At 38.5% G+C, this 16,369-nt stretch overlaps 1 protein-coding gene across 1 annotated transcript; it reads left to right on the forward strand.

Annotated features, from left to right (window-relative positions):
- The first annotated feature begins 652 nt into the window (after positions 1-652).
- On the forward strand, positions 653-4,293 carry LOC137725362 (abscisic acid 8'-hydroxylase 4). Its single transcript, XM_068464021.1, has 9 exons — positions 653-1,135; positions 1,266-1,596; positions 2,070-2,219; positions 2,307-2,555; positions 2,647-2,736; positions 2,956-3,034; positions 3,146-3,252; positions 3,414-3,532; positions 3,953-4,293. The coding sequence occupies exons 1-9, from the start codon at positions 936-938 to the stop codon at positions 4,074-4,076; spliced, it is 1,449 nt and encodes a 482-aa protein (XP_068320122.1). The 5' UTR covers positions 653-935; the 3' UTR covers positions 4,077-4,293.
- The last annotated feature ends 12,076 nt before the right edge of the window (positions 4,294-16,369 follow it).

The following is a 16,369-nucleotide window of genomic DNA, read 5'->3' on the forward strand; positions in this document are numbered from 1 at the left end:
AGAGATTTGACTATTCCCTATATAGCCAATTGGTTTTATCGTGAGACCTCCTTTCTTGACCAAGACAACCCTGGTTAGCCGCCATGCATAATAAATGGAAAAGGAATTCTCACTTATGTGAAAATTTCATCTTAAACCTCTCAGAAGATTACATTTCTTAGCATGCGAATACATAAAATCATTTGAAGTGACATCCATGGATTATTATATAAATCACCTAACAGTAAGGACTATTAGATCTTTAGCATACAACTTATATCCTCAACCAAAAATTAGTGACAAACCTATAACTGTCCAATTTAAACACCATTTCTTTCACTCAAACAAAAAAAGGAAAGGAAACATTTTCTAGCTGTCAGAAGCTTAACATTAGATGACTATGGCAATCCAATTTGAAAGCTACCTCGTATAAAAAAAATTCCTATTTCATTGAAAAAAAAAAAAAATTTATAAGATGAAGCATTAATTCTTATATATTCTGAGGCTGACATGTTGATATGGCTTAACCGTGACCGTTCAAATAGGAAGGGAGGGAAGGGAAGAGAAAAAAAAAAAGGAGAGAATCCTACTCCCATGTTCTTATCCTAAAGCAACATAGTATAGGAGCAGCTGTTATTCACAAGTCAGAACATTGAATCTCATGGCAAGAGTAACTTCTAGTACCCACCATTAATTTCACTCTTAATTTTTAAACCCAAATCAGATTTTGTCTTCTGCAGCGTCAGGCCACCTCTTCCTTTTCACTCTATATATACCCCAACCCACCTCTTCTCTTCTCATTGACTTCATACTTGATCTCCTCAGCCATCATCCATCATCCATCTTTTTCTTCGTATACACACTCATCTAATTATTCATCAGAAACCCTACTAGTATTCAGAGAGAGAGAGAGAGAGAGAGAGAGAGAGAGAGAGAGAGAGAGGTGCTACATTTGTATGGAGATTGCTTCTGTTTTAATATGCATATTCCTCTTCCTTTCAACTCTTTTCTCATACCACTTGATAAAGAAACAAAAGAGAAATTGTATGCACAAAGCTAAACTCCCCCCAGGCTCAATGGGGTGGCCTTACATAGGAGAGACTCTCCAAATGTACTCTATGGACCCAAACGTATTCTTTGCTACAAAGCAGAAAAGGTTCTAATCTAATCCAATCAATATTACCAAACCCTAATTGCTATATATATATATATATATGTTAATGTTTCTTCTACATGAATTTGATCTTAATTTGCTGTATCTTTCCCTTCTGTCTTGTGTTCATCAGGTATGGAGATGTATTCAAAACCCACATACTTGGATGCCCTTGTGTCATGCTGGCAAGCCCTGAGGCCACAAAGTTTGTGCTGGTGACTCATGCCCACTTGTTCAAACCCACATACCCGAAGAGCAAGGAGAAGTTGATTGGTCCTTCTGCTCTCTTCTTTCACCAAGGAGATTACCATAGTAGCCTTAGGAAACTCATTCAGAACTCTCTGTCCCCCAATCCCAACACTATTCAGAAACTAGTTCCTGACATTGAAGCATTGGTCATTTCTGCCTTGGACTCATGGGCTGAAGGACGCAAAGTCATCAACACGTATCATGAGATGAAAAAGGTTAGTAGTACATATTTAATTTGACTCCAAAAACATTCCTCTTTTCTCTTCAACTTCCTTTTTTATTTTTTTTATTTTTTTTCTCCAAAGTCTTTGGAATGAATAAATCAAAGAAGAATCAAAGAAGAATCAAAGAAAATGAGTGCAGAAGGAAAAAGCGGACATGTGATAATCACAATCCAAATTTTTTTTTTTCCAACATGCTGAGTAATTAATTAGAAGCTAACTACTTTTTAAACTAGTCTTTCGCTCTAATTAACCCCATTTTGCTTAGTCTTTTTGGTAGGTGGGTTTGTTCTAATATGCTTTTATGTGTTTGTCTTATGTAGTTTACACACATAAGCACATGTCATTGATGTGTTTTTTACTTTTTTATTGTTTATTTATTTATTTTATGAGTTACTTCCTTCAGTTTTGTTTGGATCAAGTAAATATTATTCTAATTATATGGATTTCATTTTGTCCCTTTACAGTTCTCCTTTGATGTTGGCTTTCTGGCTATCTTTGGTCAGTTGGATGAGACTTACAGAGATAAGCTCAAGGAGAATTACTGCATAGTTGATAAGGGTTACAATTCCTTCCCAACAAAAATACCTGGAACTGCATATCAGAAAGCTCTCTTGGTAAGCAACACTGGTCTAATTCTATATTTAAATTTAACATATTACATATGACTTTTTAAACTGACAGAACCCTTTTTATTTGGAAAGGCAAGGAAGAGGCTTGGTGAGATTTTGAGTCAGATAATTTGTGAGAGGAAGGAAAAGAAAACCATGCAGAATGATTTATTGGGTCATCTGCTGAATTTCCAAGATGAAAATGGGCAAACTTTAACTGAGGATCAAATTTCTGATAACATCATTGGAGTTCTGTTTGCAGCCCAAGACACTACAGCTAGTGCTCTAACATGGGTTCTCAAGTACCTCCACGATAACCCGAAAATTCTTGAAGCTGTGGAGGTAAAACTTTCGTGCTATAGAGTTTGCAAATTTTACACAAATTGTACAAGTGAAAGATTGGTTTATGTTGAGCTGTGATATATTATTGCAGGCTGAGCAGAAGGCCATATATGAAGCTAATGAAGTATGTAAGAAGACCTTGAGTTGGGCACTGATTAAGAACATGCCACTCACATATAGGGTAAACCCAACTCACACTAGCCATCCAAATATTCAAAAGCGAAGTGATTTTTGTACTCATTTTCTCCTCTGCCCTCTCCGGCCGTTGAATAAATCAAAGAAGCATTAATGTACAGAATTAATAGGAGAGTGCAGAGTAAGAAAATGAGCCTGAAAATCACTATTTTTTTTTTTTTAAATGGGAAAAATTTTACTGAGCTGGATATATATGAAATTTCAGGTTATATTGGAGAGCTTGAGGATGGCAAGTATAATATCTTTCACATTTAGGGAAGCTGTGGTTGATGTAGAATTCAAGGGTGAGGAATTTAAGTTCATTTTTATGCCATTTAAGTAGAAAAATACAAGTAATTAAAGAGGTTTTATTTCCATAAATTTCGTTTCAAAAGTTGATCAAAAAAATATTGCAGGATATCTTATACCAAAGGGTTGGAAGGTGATGCCATTGTTTAGGAACATACATCATAGTCCAGAATTCTTCTCAGATCCTCAAAATTTTGATCCATCTAGGTTTGAGGTATGTAGAGACACTGATATCAGCTGGATTCTGTCAATTTTTTTGCTTTTTTTTTTTTTTTTTACCTTCTCTCTCTCCTCAAACAAAAACAAATTCTATGGAAAAGATCAAACTTGATTTTTTTTCCTTATATTTTATTTTTGTGGTTGTGGGCAAAATAGGTTGGTCCAAGGCCTAGCACTTTCATGCCATTTGGGAAAGGAGTGCATGCTTGTCCAGGAAATGATCTTGCCAAGTTGGAGATGCTCAGTTTGGTCCACCACCTTGTGACCAAATTCAGGTACACAATGCAAATATGCAAATATCATTTTTGTTTTTTTTTCATTAGAATTGTCTACATTATATCCTTAGGTTCTTAAAAAGAATAATATGTATAAAATTTGATGCAACTTACTATTGTTTCTGCATCTAATCTTTTTTATTTTTTCTCGAACAAACTTTCATTAGAGTGATGATCCTCTAGGGACAGAAATACAATCATAATACGTGTAACGTGTAACAAAACAAGATGTGTGTGAAAACCAAACTAAATTATTATGATATTAATGTTCAAGTTCAGCTATTGCATTGCATCCGCTGTATCTAAAACCGTGTTGGTAAAACAATCATGTTAAAACATTTTCACTGAAATGTGTAAAGATTGTGTGTTGATCCCAAATTAGAAAGCTCTTGTTGTTGATATAATGATTTGTGATTGCAGGTGGGAGGTGGTGGGATCACAAAGTGGGATTCAGTATGGTCCATTTCCAATTCCTCAGCATGGACTACCAGCCAGATTTTGGAAAGAATCCAACCAATCTCAAACAAAACTTGGGGGCCACTAATTGATCGCCTTCCCCAACCAACTTAATTACTCATGTTAATAACCTTCCTAAAACCCAATTAATTTTCACTAGTCCTCTTGTTTTTCAGATGGGGGTCTCTGTCTCTCTATGTCTTTAGAAGGAGTCTATCATTTATATCTTCCATGTAATTTTTAAGGGTGATTTTGATCATCTCTATAAGAAACTTCAATGATTAAGGGGTAAGCCTTTTATATTACCCTATGAGCGGATTTGTTGTTGCCTATTACAAAACATGTTCAAGCTATAGTTTAAAAAAAAAAAAATTACTTTATTCACTTGACGATGAAATTTAAATTCAAAACATCCAACAAATAGATATTGAATATCATTAAACCAAATAGTCATTGACACTATTATATCAAGAAGGAAATGCTTCAAGCTAGATGTGCCTTCTCAGTACAAATATACAACATTAAAACTGCAAGAAAGAACATATTTTTCTAGAATATAGTTTAGAAATGTTTTTAAAATGACTGAAAGCGCTTTTAAAGAAACTGTTTTTGAGTTCCAAAAGCTCTTCAAGCTGGTACTTCTAATAGAATGAACACTAATTAAATTACTACACACTTGGCCTCTTCGATCAATAAGGTGGAGACCAATAGCTAAGCTTTGTTTATGATATCTCACTGTTTATGACAGATTGAGAATCAGATTCCAACATGATGGAAGAGAAGCCAACCTTTTATTGTCATTTGCAACATGAAGGTGACTTCCATTCACATGACAAGACAACAAAAACGAAGGGACCATACTATAACTCAAAACGCCTAGACCAAGCAATTGAATGGTCATGCTTCATGTTAATAGATAAAATTTCCACAATACAATAAAAGATGTATATAAGATAGAAAAAATATTAGGCCAAATAATACAACAAGGGCAACGAACAAAGCAAATGCCGCACAAACAACTATGAAGTCCACATCTCTCTGGTCAAATCCACAAAGCTTTAAACAACGCATGGGCCTAAATGTGTCACCACGTAGAGCAATATTTGCCATCAAACGCCGCATCTTGCCAAGAAGATACTGGATAACGTCTAGTCTATTCCAGGAGCATCTCCAATTGGGTTATACCGAAAATGCTCATAACTACCCTATTATGAACAGCTTTAAAATATACATTGCTTTTTCAAATGTGCTTTCGTTTTACTTTAATCAACTCTTCTAACTTTGCAATTTATTGCTTTAATTTCTAATTAAGGGCACGTTCACTTAGCAGAAACGAAAAATTGAAAGAATCAGGAGTTTAAAAGTAGGAGAAGTAACAAAAGGGAATCAAATCAATTAGCGCCCCCCAGTTGATTTGATTCTTGATTTTTACGTATTTGATTACAGACAGCTAATTTCCTTACGTGTCACAAAAGTAAACGGAAGGGAAAGTTAAAGAGTAAAAAGATTCACTTACCCATTACTTTAGTAAACACATGAAACTCAAGAATCAAAACTATCAATTTAAATTTCTTGTAATTAAACATGGTTGTATGGAAAATATTTTCAAAGACGTCTTTCTTCCGCAATAAATTTGCTTTATCCAAATGGGTTTACAAAAGTTTGCTATCTCATTTGATGTATTGGACTGGAGGTGGAGGCCCATCGACCATAATAAGCACTAGTACAGACGTTAAACCTCACATTTTATACCATGTATTTTCTCTCCCATACTTTACTCTCATTCTCTCATCTCATTTCATCTTCCATCGTACTGCAATGACATTTGTTGCACATTCAATTCTAACGTATACCATACGAAAATACACACACGCAATACATTTTCTTTAAATTGACTGTGGACGTAACAATTTGTTGGTTTTCTTGAAAACAACCGTTTCGTAAGAACATTTCGAAAAATACTTCCGTGTGACGGGAGTGATAGGCAAGGTTTTTTATTTCTCCGGAAAAATTGTTCCACCTATCTCATGAGATTGGCATTGTTCGCCTGATGGGAACTTGCATATTGCTTCACGTGGGGGGGTCTTTAGCAGTGGCCACGAAAGAGCCAATTGTCAGGAAGTCGGTTGGCCGAGAAATAGCAAAGGTGCCGTTGATTGGACGAAAAAAAAAGAAAGAAAGGCAGGTGCCCACCACAAGGGCAAAGAGGTTGAATGATTTGTGAGGGTGAGAGCTTGAGAGGCCTAGCAAACTACACAATGATTTGTGAGGGTGAGAGCTTGAGAGGCCTAGCAAACTACACATTGATTTCCCTATTTTGCACGGGTGGCATTAGACCGACCAAACCGACTGATCCGAATCATATTAGTTGGTTTCATTTTTTCAGCAAGAAAAAGCTCAAATAATTTAAAAATCAAACCGGACCGATTCACATTTTGAGTTGGTTCGATTTTGATACTTTTAAAGCTGATCAAAATTAAACCGAAACGACTATGTATTTTTTAGCTATTAACTTATTCATTTTACATGTATCAACTTATTATAGCTTATTTGGAGGTCTTACCGTATGTATAAGTTATAGTGATCATTAACAATTAGGAGATTTAAATGTATCTTATACTTATGTGAGGTTATAATTAATAAATCGTTTGCTAATAGGAGATTTTATTTAATTGAAACTTAGTTCTATTTGACTTGATGAACCTTTTATATTCGGAAAAAACTAATCTTTCAATCAAGTTGAAATGTATGAGATGTGTGGATGTTTAGAAGATTAAAACTCTTGAAATGTTGAACGTTTTATTTATTTATTGTTGAATAAGCTCAAACCTACCGAATCAAACTGATTAACATTAGTTTCATTTGGTTCAGTTTCAATGGTGGTATGGGTCAAAACTAAACTCAAGCGAACCATCAAATATTAGTTAGTTCAGTTATATTGTTAGTGTCAACCCGATCCGCACCCACCCCTACTATTTTGCTTACAAATTGTGAAGCAAATGTGCTTTTGCTGGTGGTCCCTTTTGGCCCCAAATTTGATATTTCAATTAAAGGACATACATGGATAAATAAATAAAAAAGTTAAACGGATAAACATAATTGTCCTACAATGGGGCGCCCCCACCCTAGTTTGAAATTGGAATTACCCTAAATTATTATTGTCTGAAAGATTCCTACCAATATGCCCTCCACCTTCACTAACCCCCCCCCCCCCAACCCAATTTCTACATGCTTCCAATATAGCTCTAATATCTTTTTATTTTTGGGTCCGACCAGCTCTAAATATGTGGAAATTCTTGGGCACAAACAACATGACCATGTGGTCATCTGACCGCGCACACACAACACAAAACACCCCACCCCTAGTATTGGGCCCCGACAACCTAACCACGTGGCCATTTGACCGCACACATAAAACACCCTTACCCCCCCCCCCCGGGGCGGTGTACCGACTGAAGAATATCTCCTAATATGAAAGTCAAAATTAGCACTAACTAGAGACCAAATGCATAGTAAGCATAAGCTTTTTGAGAACATTCAACAAATACTATTAACTATTTTTTAGCATTTGAATATTTAGTACTGCTATTAAAAATATTGTGCCTTGAAAGGAGGAGAAAGTTGCCTAGGGTTTGGCTTCACAAGTGCTTTTGGCGGGCAATTTTCGTTCTGGATCTTGAAGATCTATGGCGGGCGGTCGTGCAAGGTAGACCTATCAAAGACCAGCAAGAGGTCGGGAACTATGGGCGAGCCTGATCTGGCAGGTGACATGGAGGAGCTGGGGTGAAGCTAGGATCAAATCTCAAGTTATTGGAGAAGGAAAGGAAAGTAATTGTCATGAGAAGAAAGGAAGTTGAGGAGGCCCTGATTGGGTTTCATTTTTGTCCTATTGTTGAGGTGTTCACGACCAAGGAGGTGCATAGGGATGTGTTTATCGACATATTCACGTCTTTGTGGAGAGGGAAGAGTGGGGTCTTGATTTGAGATTTGGGAGGTCGGCAGTTCCTTGCCTGCTTTGTGACTGAACAAGACCTGATTCGTGTGATTGAGGCTGACCATCCCTAGACTTTCAAGGATGACTTAGTCATGGTGGAGAACAGAACACACGCTGGTAAGAATCGATGGGAACCCCTTACTCTTGGGTCATTTTGGATGCAATTGCACAATATTCCCCCTCTGAGTATGACCGAGGGGGTCGCACGAGCCATAAGCGGACTGGTGGGTACATTTCTGAAAGTGGATAGAAGTGTGAGTAAAAAGTGTATTGGCAGATTCCTAAAAGTTAAAGTTCACTTCAATGTCAATGAGCAATTGATGCAAGGAACATATGTGCAATTCCCTGATGAAGATATAGAAGGTGAGAAGAAGGGGGACGACCTCTACACTTTCAAGGACCTTGATGCCATGACAGACTTGCGTGGTAATTCGCTTCATTTGGGGAGTCGCAAAGGAGCGGGGTCGGGAGATAGCAGAGGGAGAAGGAGCTCCAGAAGGCAACAACAGAGTGGGGAGACAGATAGCTTTAAAGTCGGAAGTGCACGGATGATCTTAAGTACAAGCGGTAACTTGGGGAGTGACTTCTAAGGCAGTTACCAGAGTGGGGTAGGAGGCAATGGCACCGGGAGGAGTGAGGGTGCGGGTGATGGTGAAACGCATGATACAACCAGCTAGCCTCTAAAAATGAAGCTTTATTTTGGCACAGAAAGTACCAGATTGACGACAAAGGAGAAGATCAGGGCCAAAAAGGAGAGGGATGAAGAAGTGAGGGGAAGCAAGGGAGAGAGCTTTCGATGAGGTCTGATTGGACCGGGGGGAACTGTGGCACCGAGGGTAGAATATATGGTCTTGATTAGTTTGGTTGAGGGTGAGGAAGGTTCCACAAGAGGGAAGGGCTGTGAGGGGGTGAAAACAAAAAGGGATTCTGGAGGTAGGATTGATTTGAATCTCATGCCGATGGAGGAGGATCCAATCAGTAACTCTAAAAACGATATTGGGGATTACTCAAGACAGGCGACTGGAGTGGAGGGGAACTCACATGAGAATCAAGAGCTGGTTTCAACGGTGGACACCCAAGACTCAGACATGTTTAAGTTGGGGCCAATTATTGATGTTATCTTGAGGGAGGGAAAGGCTAAAAAGTGAGGACTTATGCAAATGGAGGAGTCTGAGGATGCAATAAGGGTGCTGCCCAGGAGTGTAAGACAGCGCTCGACTAAAGCCACAACTAAGGCAGAGGAAACTAGCCTTGAGGGGTATCCTAAGTCCCTATGAAGCTCATAGTATGGAAATGTCAGGGTATCAGGGGTGACCTGACAGTTGACAACTTGCTGGAGCAAAATAAGCTATACACCTCTAACATAGTGATCCTGCTTAAAACAAAAAACAAGAGCAATCGCTATGGGTATCTAAAGAAAAAACTAGGAATGACGTTTATCCATGCAGTGGAACCTAGAGGAATTGGAGGTGGTTTGTGTTTATTCTGGAAGGATGTTTCACAGGTTCTCTTCGTGAAATATACTGATTTTGTAATTAGATTAGGGCAAAAAGTGTCACTGGCAATTATTTGCCATATACACTAGTACTAATGAGAAAAAAAAAGGTGAGACCAATGGAAGGTGCTTAGCAATCAAATCGAGAAGGAAAATGATCTCTGTCTCCTAATAGGAGACTTTAATGATATACTGTGCAACGGTGAAAAAGAAGGGGGAAATCATAGATTAGTGGCTAACATGAGGGATTTCAGGGAGTTTATGGTTCATAATGAACTGTTGGACTTAGGTTATGAAGGCTATCCGAAGGAATAATAGAGACTTCATGCCTATTTAATAAAGACTTGATCGTGGCTTAGCAAGTTCGGGATGGCATGACCTATACCCGGACACAAAAATCTTAAATGTAGCTTTGGAAGGGTCAGACCATTCAATGCTACTACTCACCATAAGGAAGTCAGAGGAATGGAGGGGAAGAAGGTTTATGTACGATGTAAGATGGAGCAAGTTGGCAGAGTGCCGCAACCAGGTAGCTAAGGATTGGAAGGAAGAGGCTAGGGGCTCTTATGCTTTCGATTCTGCGAAAAGCAGAAGTCCGTCAGGAGGAGTCTCAAGGGGTGATATAGAGAGCAAGCCAGAAACTCTAAAAAAACCATTGACAAGCTAAAAGGTGAGTTAAGGGAAGCTTACCAATCAAAGGAATTTGCCTCGGTAGGGGTGCACCTAAAGGAAAAAGAGCAAAGGAAAGCGCATAAGGAGGAAGAGTCTTTCTGGCGAGTTAAATTTGAAGGTCCAATGGCTTAACAAAGGTGACAAGAATACCAAATTTTTTCATGCACAAACGATGAAATGAAGGAAATCAAATAAGATAAATGGCTTGGAGGATCCGCAGGGGGTGTGGCATAAGGGTGAAGAAGAGATCTGTTCTTTCGCGGTGGACTATTTGTCTGACCTTTTTCAGTCCAATAAGGTGTACCGAATTGATGAAATTATGAGTTGTGTGTAGACAATCTGTTATTGACAGCTCCGGTACTTGATGGCAATATTCAGGAGGCTGTTTTCCAAATCCCACCCATGCGAGCTCTGGGGCTAGATGGTTTCTCCGGAAGCTTTAATCAGGACCATTGGGAAGCGGTGAGAGTGGATGTGATCAACACAGTCAAAACCTTTTGGCATTCAGGCAAGCTCTTAAGGAAACTAAACCGTATAAATTTGGTTATCATTCCGAAGGTGTCATGTTCGAAGAACTTGCTGCAGTACCGGCCTATTGCTTTATGTAATGTAAGCTATAAGGTCATTGCTAAAGTTCTCACGAATAGGATGAAGAGGGTGATGCCTAAGGTGATTAGCGAGAATTAGTCAGCCTTTGTGGCTGGGAAGTATATACAAGATAATATTCTTGTAGTACATGAGATTTTTCACTCTCTTATGCATTAAACAAATAAGGATAGGGTGGGTACGACTTTAAAGTTGGATATGGCAAAGGTGTACGATTGTGTAGAATGAGATTTCCTCTTAGTCATGATGGCTAAGATGGAGTTTGCTCTAGTGTTTTGCAGTTGGATTAAGAAGTGTATTTCATCTGCTTTCTACAGCATTTTGGTGAATGGGAACCCAACGGGGTATATTTTGCCACAAAGAGGGCTAAGGCAAGGTGACCCTTATTCCCCATACATGTTCCTTCTTTACACTGAAGGGTTCTTTACCCTAATCCAGAATGGTATGAAGAGAAGAGCTTTCCACAAGGTAAGGGTGGTACCACATAAGATGCCTATTTCACACTTATTCTTTGCTGATGACTCAATGTTATTCTGTGATGCGACCTTTGATGATATGCAAGGGGTGAAGGACATTTTGAACATTTATGCGGAGGGGTTGGGTCAGGAGATTAATATGGCAAAGAGTTCTATTTACTATGGGTCAAAGGTTAAGAAGCGGGATAAGAAGATTATTGAGCGTACTTTGAACATTCAAAGTAAGGTGGGGTTTGGAAAGTACCTTGGGCTTCAAGCTAATTTTGGTCATTCAAAAAAAGTTGTCTTCAAAGAGGTCCGGAAGCGGATCGAGACAAAGATGGCGGGATGGGCTGAGTAGTTTTTCAACCAAGCAAGGAAGGAAGTCCTTATAAAAGCAATGGCAATGGTTATGCCAAATCATGTCATGGGTTGTTTTAAGTTACCGATCAGGGTTTGCAAGGACATTGAGAAATCTATTCAAAGCTATTGGTAGAGGGGAAATGAGCACCGTAAGGGGGTTCAATGGGCCTCCTAAGATTGCTTATTGAAGAAAAAGCCATGGGGGGGCTGGGGTTCAAAGATATCCAGTGCTTTAATCTGGCCTTCTTGGTGAAGATTGGGTGGTGACTGATCTTATATGGAAGACATAGTCTATATACATAGGATGGAAATCTATAATGATAGATTTCAAGACATAATTGGATTATCTCAATCCCTATTGATAAATGATAGATGTAGGAAGTTTCTCGAATGATAAACTTCAAATGAAATGACAATTCCAGTCAGAGTGCGAGTTGCTCTTTAAAAAGGGAATGTACCTTTTTTGACTCCCAAAGAAGCATATAGCGTAAATATAATCATTTATGCATACGTAGAAAGGTGATTTACGTATTTCATATTGTATGAAAAACATTGATATGAGTTGTGCCAAGATCGGTACAAGACAATATCAGTGCAAGCCCAAGATCAGAACCATGGCAACTGTCGATTAAGTTCTTAAGTATTTAAGAAATACTAAAAGATAGATTCCTCAAGAATGAGGAAGAATTAGAGTAACACAATGGAAGCGTAAATGTATTAGATTATGAATCTAATATCGTATCCATCATTGAATGTCTTTTCATTTTGAATGAAGAGATAATTAGATATCTCTTTATTATGACTAAAGAGTTATTTGGGTGGAAACATTAAAAGTAATGACTTTAGTGTGTTCCATCATGCAAAATATATCGCCATATAGAAGCTTGCAACAATGTTGTTTGGATGGGAAAGTTCATTTATGAACTCTCCATTCGGTTCCAACCAGAAAGTGTCTCTAGTGTACCGACACTACGACACTAATGGGGTGATAGGTCAAGCCAAGGAATCAAGGTCTCATCAACATCCGAACTCAAATAAGAGACTGAACCACATGATTGAGAATCATGTATAATGGTGATGTCGTTATTCTCAAGGTTGCTTATGTGGATAACATATAGATATCCATTGTTAAGGCCTACTACTCAACTATTTTTGAAATGAATTCAGAAAAGGTATCATCACCGATGACCAAGCTGATTGGCTCTAGTGCAAATGGAAGATTGTTGGAAATGTGCCCTAAAGCTAATCATATGATGATGCTTTACAGATATTTCACATGTTAAACTAATCTAGTTTAATATAAAGGGAAAAGATTATTGTTTAAAGCCCTCTCATATAAATGTTGTATGCTTAAACGATAAGTAGGAATATGTAATTGGGAGAATGTGATCTAAAGAAGTTAGATTCATGAGACCATTCTCTTTCGTATACATATCCTAAACGTTCCTGATCATAGGATTGCTAATTGGGCATTGACAATCCGTTAAGATCAGTACGTGCTATGTCTTCTCTTAGAAAGAGTGACTGGTCTCGAATCATTGGTGTGACTGACACCAAGACAAGCATGTAGGTGTTCAATAGAGAATGAGCCCATTGAATGTGATTAACAAAGAGTTCTTATATGCATGTCACATGAGAACTCATGGTTGGGATAATGCAAAGTAGCCCTTTAACCTAAGGCATCATAGTTGTTTTGTGGATAGGTCTTTGATCTTTGACTATGTCAAAGTCACTCCGTCAAAGGGTGTCCACGACATAGTTAGGGTTAAGCCACTTAGTCATAGAGGCAAGTGAGTGCACAACAAGGGATCTCTAACCTTCAAACCATTTGAGTTAGAATACTTTATGATATGATTAAGAATCTCTGGCCAAAATATGAGTAAGATTTAGGAAGTCGTTCCAAATCACATTCAAGGTAATCGTATAAGTAAAAGAATCACATTGGATAGTAGACATGAATAAATTATCAAACCAAACAATGTGGTCAAGAGTATTGTATTAGAGAAAAATCGTATTGCATTGTAATCCTAAATTGAATAGGTTCTCCACCTCTTTTGATTAGCTTGGGTAGCCATGATATACTGTTAGGTGTCACTCATGGTTTGTGGAAGCCCTAAAGGTGTATAATCACTAAAGGGAGAATTGAAAGTACGTTTCAATTCACAATCAATTTCAAGAGTTCTAATCGCCCACTGCCTCGCTAAAAGGAACCTAATGGATTGTACACCGTGTAAGGTAGAAATTGAAGAAACAACGAAGATAAGTAAGGATAATTAAATGGTTTAATTATTTATGGCTAAGATTAATTAATATGTTAATTAATCAAATGAATAAGTTCGTATTAGACCTCGAGTTAGTTTTAGGCCTCAAGGTCCAATGGGATTTGAATGTCAAGTCCAAATACTCAAGTTGTATGACAACTTGAAAACACAAAGGGCTTGAAAGCCTAATAAACCCATCAAGGGCATCCATAAGATTAAGAGGTATAAATGCATCTTTATAGCCATTTCATCATTAGGGTTTTCTTTGAGGAAATTGGAAAGAATACAAGCTCTCATTTTTTTCTCTAAGAGGTCGGCCACCCTAGAGGAAAATAGCTAGCAATCTTTCTTCCTTTAGGTCACTCATCTCTTCCTCAATGCTCTCCTTGGTGTGGAGACTTAGAGGTTCCCCATTTTGGGAACTTGGAGAATCCATTCCTTCATCCATCCAAGAAGCCATGGAGCCAAAAAGCAAAGTTCCTCCATCCAGATCTATGGAGTCAAGGAGCAAGGAGACTAAGGAAATAAGACCCTCACATGGGTGAATATCCTTTGCTAAGCAAATAGGTGCTTCAAAGGTATAAAAGTTTCTCAACTTTTTTCTTTAAGATTTAAGTTGAGTCTTGGTTCACCACAACTACTAGGCCTTGAATTTCATGGGTAAAGTTTTGTTTTTGAGTGCATACAAGCATGATTCCGCCTTTCAATTGTTAATTGCATGCATAGATGTTGCTCAAATGAACTAGTTTTCACAAATATATCCTTCAAATGAAAATACGGCAAAAACTATACTTAGTCTAGTACCTTGGGCAGTTATGAAGCAAAACTTTTCAGTACAAAGGTGGCCGCCAAACCTAGCGTTGGAAGAAATAAATCTAGAGATGGTTCCTTTTTTGATACAGTTACATGGGGTTCCGTTGAATGTTAGCTCTAGGGCTAATGTCTGTAGAATTGCTTCAAAAATAGGGGAAGTGATGGAAGTAGAGGACCCAGCTATTGCACCTGATTTTCTCAAAGCTAAAGTGGTAGTCAATACTCTAAATCCTTACCCCTCTGGTTGTTGGCTATCGAGAGATGCTAATGAGCAAACATGGATATAGTTGCGTTATGAAAAACTTTAGGATTTCTATTAATGTTGTGGTCAAATTGGTCACTCAAACACTGAGTGTGCTTTTGAGCCAATGCATGGGGTGTGGCTGGGTATAGAGACTGGACTCGAGTGCCACCGGTTAGAGACATGGTGGAAACTCAAAGACTTTTACCTGTCAGTCAGGGGGATAAGAGAAGGGCAGAGGCTCAACGAAAAGGTGTTCAAGCTTCTACGTAGGAATCTGTAGAGAGGAAGTCTGACAACGAGAACTGGCATCCTGCCAATGTGAGCATGTAACCTCCTACTATTGAGACAAGTGGTCCGAGAGCAAGTCATAAAAGATGGCGAAGGTTTGGTAGACAAATGGCAGTTCAGTTCCTATATCCGGCTTATGACACTTCAAGTACTGGTACTTTTCCGATAAGTCAACAGGTAATGGTGGCTATTAGATCATCGAGCTCCACCAATCTTCAAGATTTGGATACTTCTAGCTGGTTGGCCGAACACTCGAATGTGAAGATTGAGGAAATTCCAGGAAAAAATATTCCAGCTATGAAGGCTCTGTAGGCTTACCAGGAGACAAGATATTCTTTTAAAAAAAGGCGGGGTTAGGGGTGATGGATATTGCTTGGCATTAATCCCTACAAAAGAAGTGTCGACCTTTTACTATGTCTAAAGATGTAGAGGAGAGGAAGCAGAGAGTGGCCGAGAAATTCAGGAAAATGAGTGTTAAGGAAAGATGTTCGATGATAGAAAGAGCGATTTATGCAGATGAAGAGTCGCAGGAAATTCCTTTTAAATATCATGATTTGTGGGAGTATTTGGCGGCGGAGTTAGAAAAAGAAATGCAGGCATCGACTAGGACCGAGGCAGGTGGTTCTTCGAAAGGTGGTGACGGTTAGCTTTCAACAGCCGCACGATAACCATGATTACCATATTTTGGAATTACTGTGGTCTTGGGTCGGACAAGGTAATTCGGGCCCTTTATGGGCTAATTAGAAAATACCGACCTCTATGATCTTTCTATCTGAAACGAAGATGAAAGATTGTCAAATCGCTGGTGTTAGAAAACATATGGGTTACTCGAATGGTTACAATGTTGCACCGATTAGCACAACTGGTGGCTTGAGTTTATGGTGGGATGATTCCATAGAGATTGAAACGATAGATTCTTCGAGATGTTTGATAGATGCCCACGGCACAGTTATGGACTCCCAATCTGTTTTCAGATTCACCAGAGTATATGGCACCTCTTACAAAGTTGAGAATGTGGGTTTTTGGAGGAGTGTGATTAATGACTTTTCTCCATCTAACATTCCCTGGATTTGTGGTGGTGATTTCAATGATGTCTTATGGGATTGGGAGAAGTTGGTGGCAATCGAGCTTGGTTTGAGGGTGTGCAGGCGGTTCTATAGAAATGACGTAATGTTTGCTTAATTCAAGTT

This window comes from Pyrus communis, chromosome 2 (assembly GCF_963583255.1).
Source record: "Pyrus communis chromosome 2, drPyrComm1.1, whole genome shotgun sequence".
Classification (NCBI taxonomy): Eukaryota; Viridiplantae; Streptophyta; class Magnoliopsida; order Rosales; family Rosaceae; genus Pyrus; species Pyrus communis.

Excerpts from the sequence above, each read along its gene's own strand:
- LOC137725362 (XM_068464021.1), top strand. The coding sequence starts at position 936 with ATGGAGATTGCTTCTGTTTTAATATGCATATTCCTCTTCCTTTCAACT. Across the intron at positions 2,737-2,955 it reads ACATGCCACTCACATATAGG|GTTATATTGGAGAGCTTGAG; the intron begins GTAAACCCAACT and ends ATGAAATTTCAG. Across the intron at positions 3,253-3,413 it reads TTGATCCATCTAGGTTTGAG|GTTGGTCCAAGGCCTAGCAC; the intron begins GTATGTAGAGAC and ends TGGGCAAAATAG.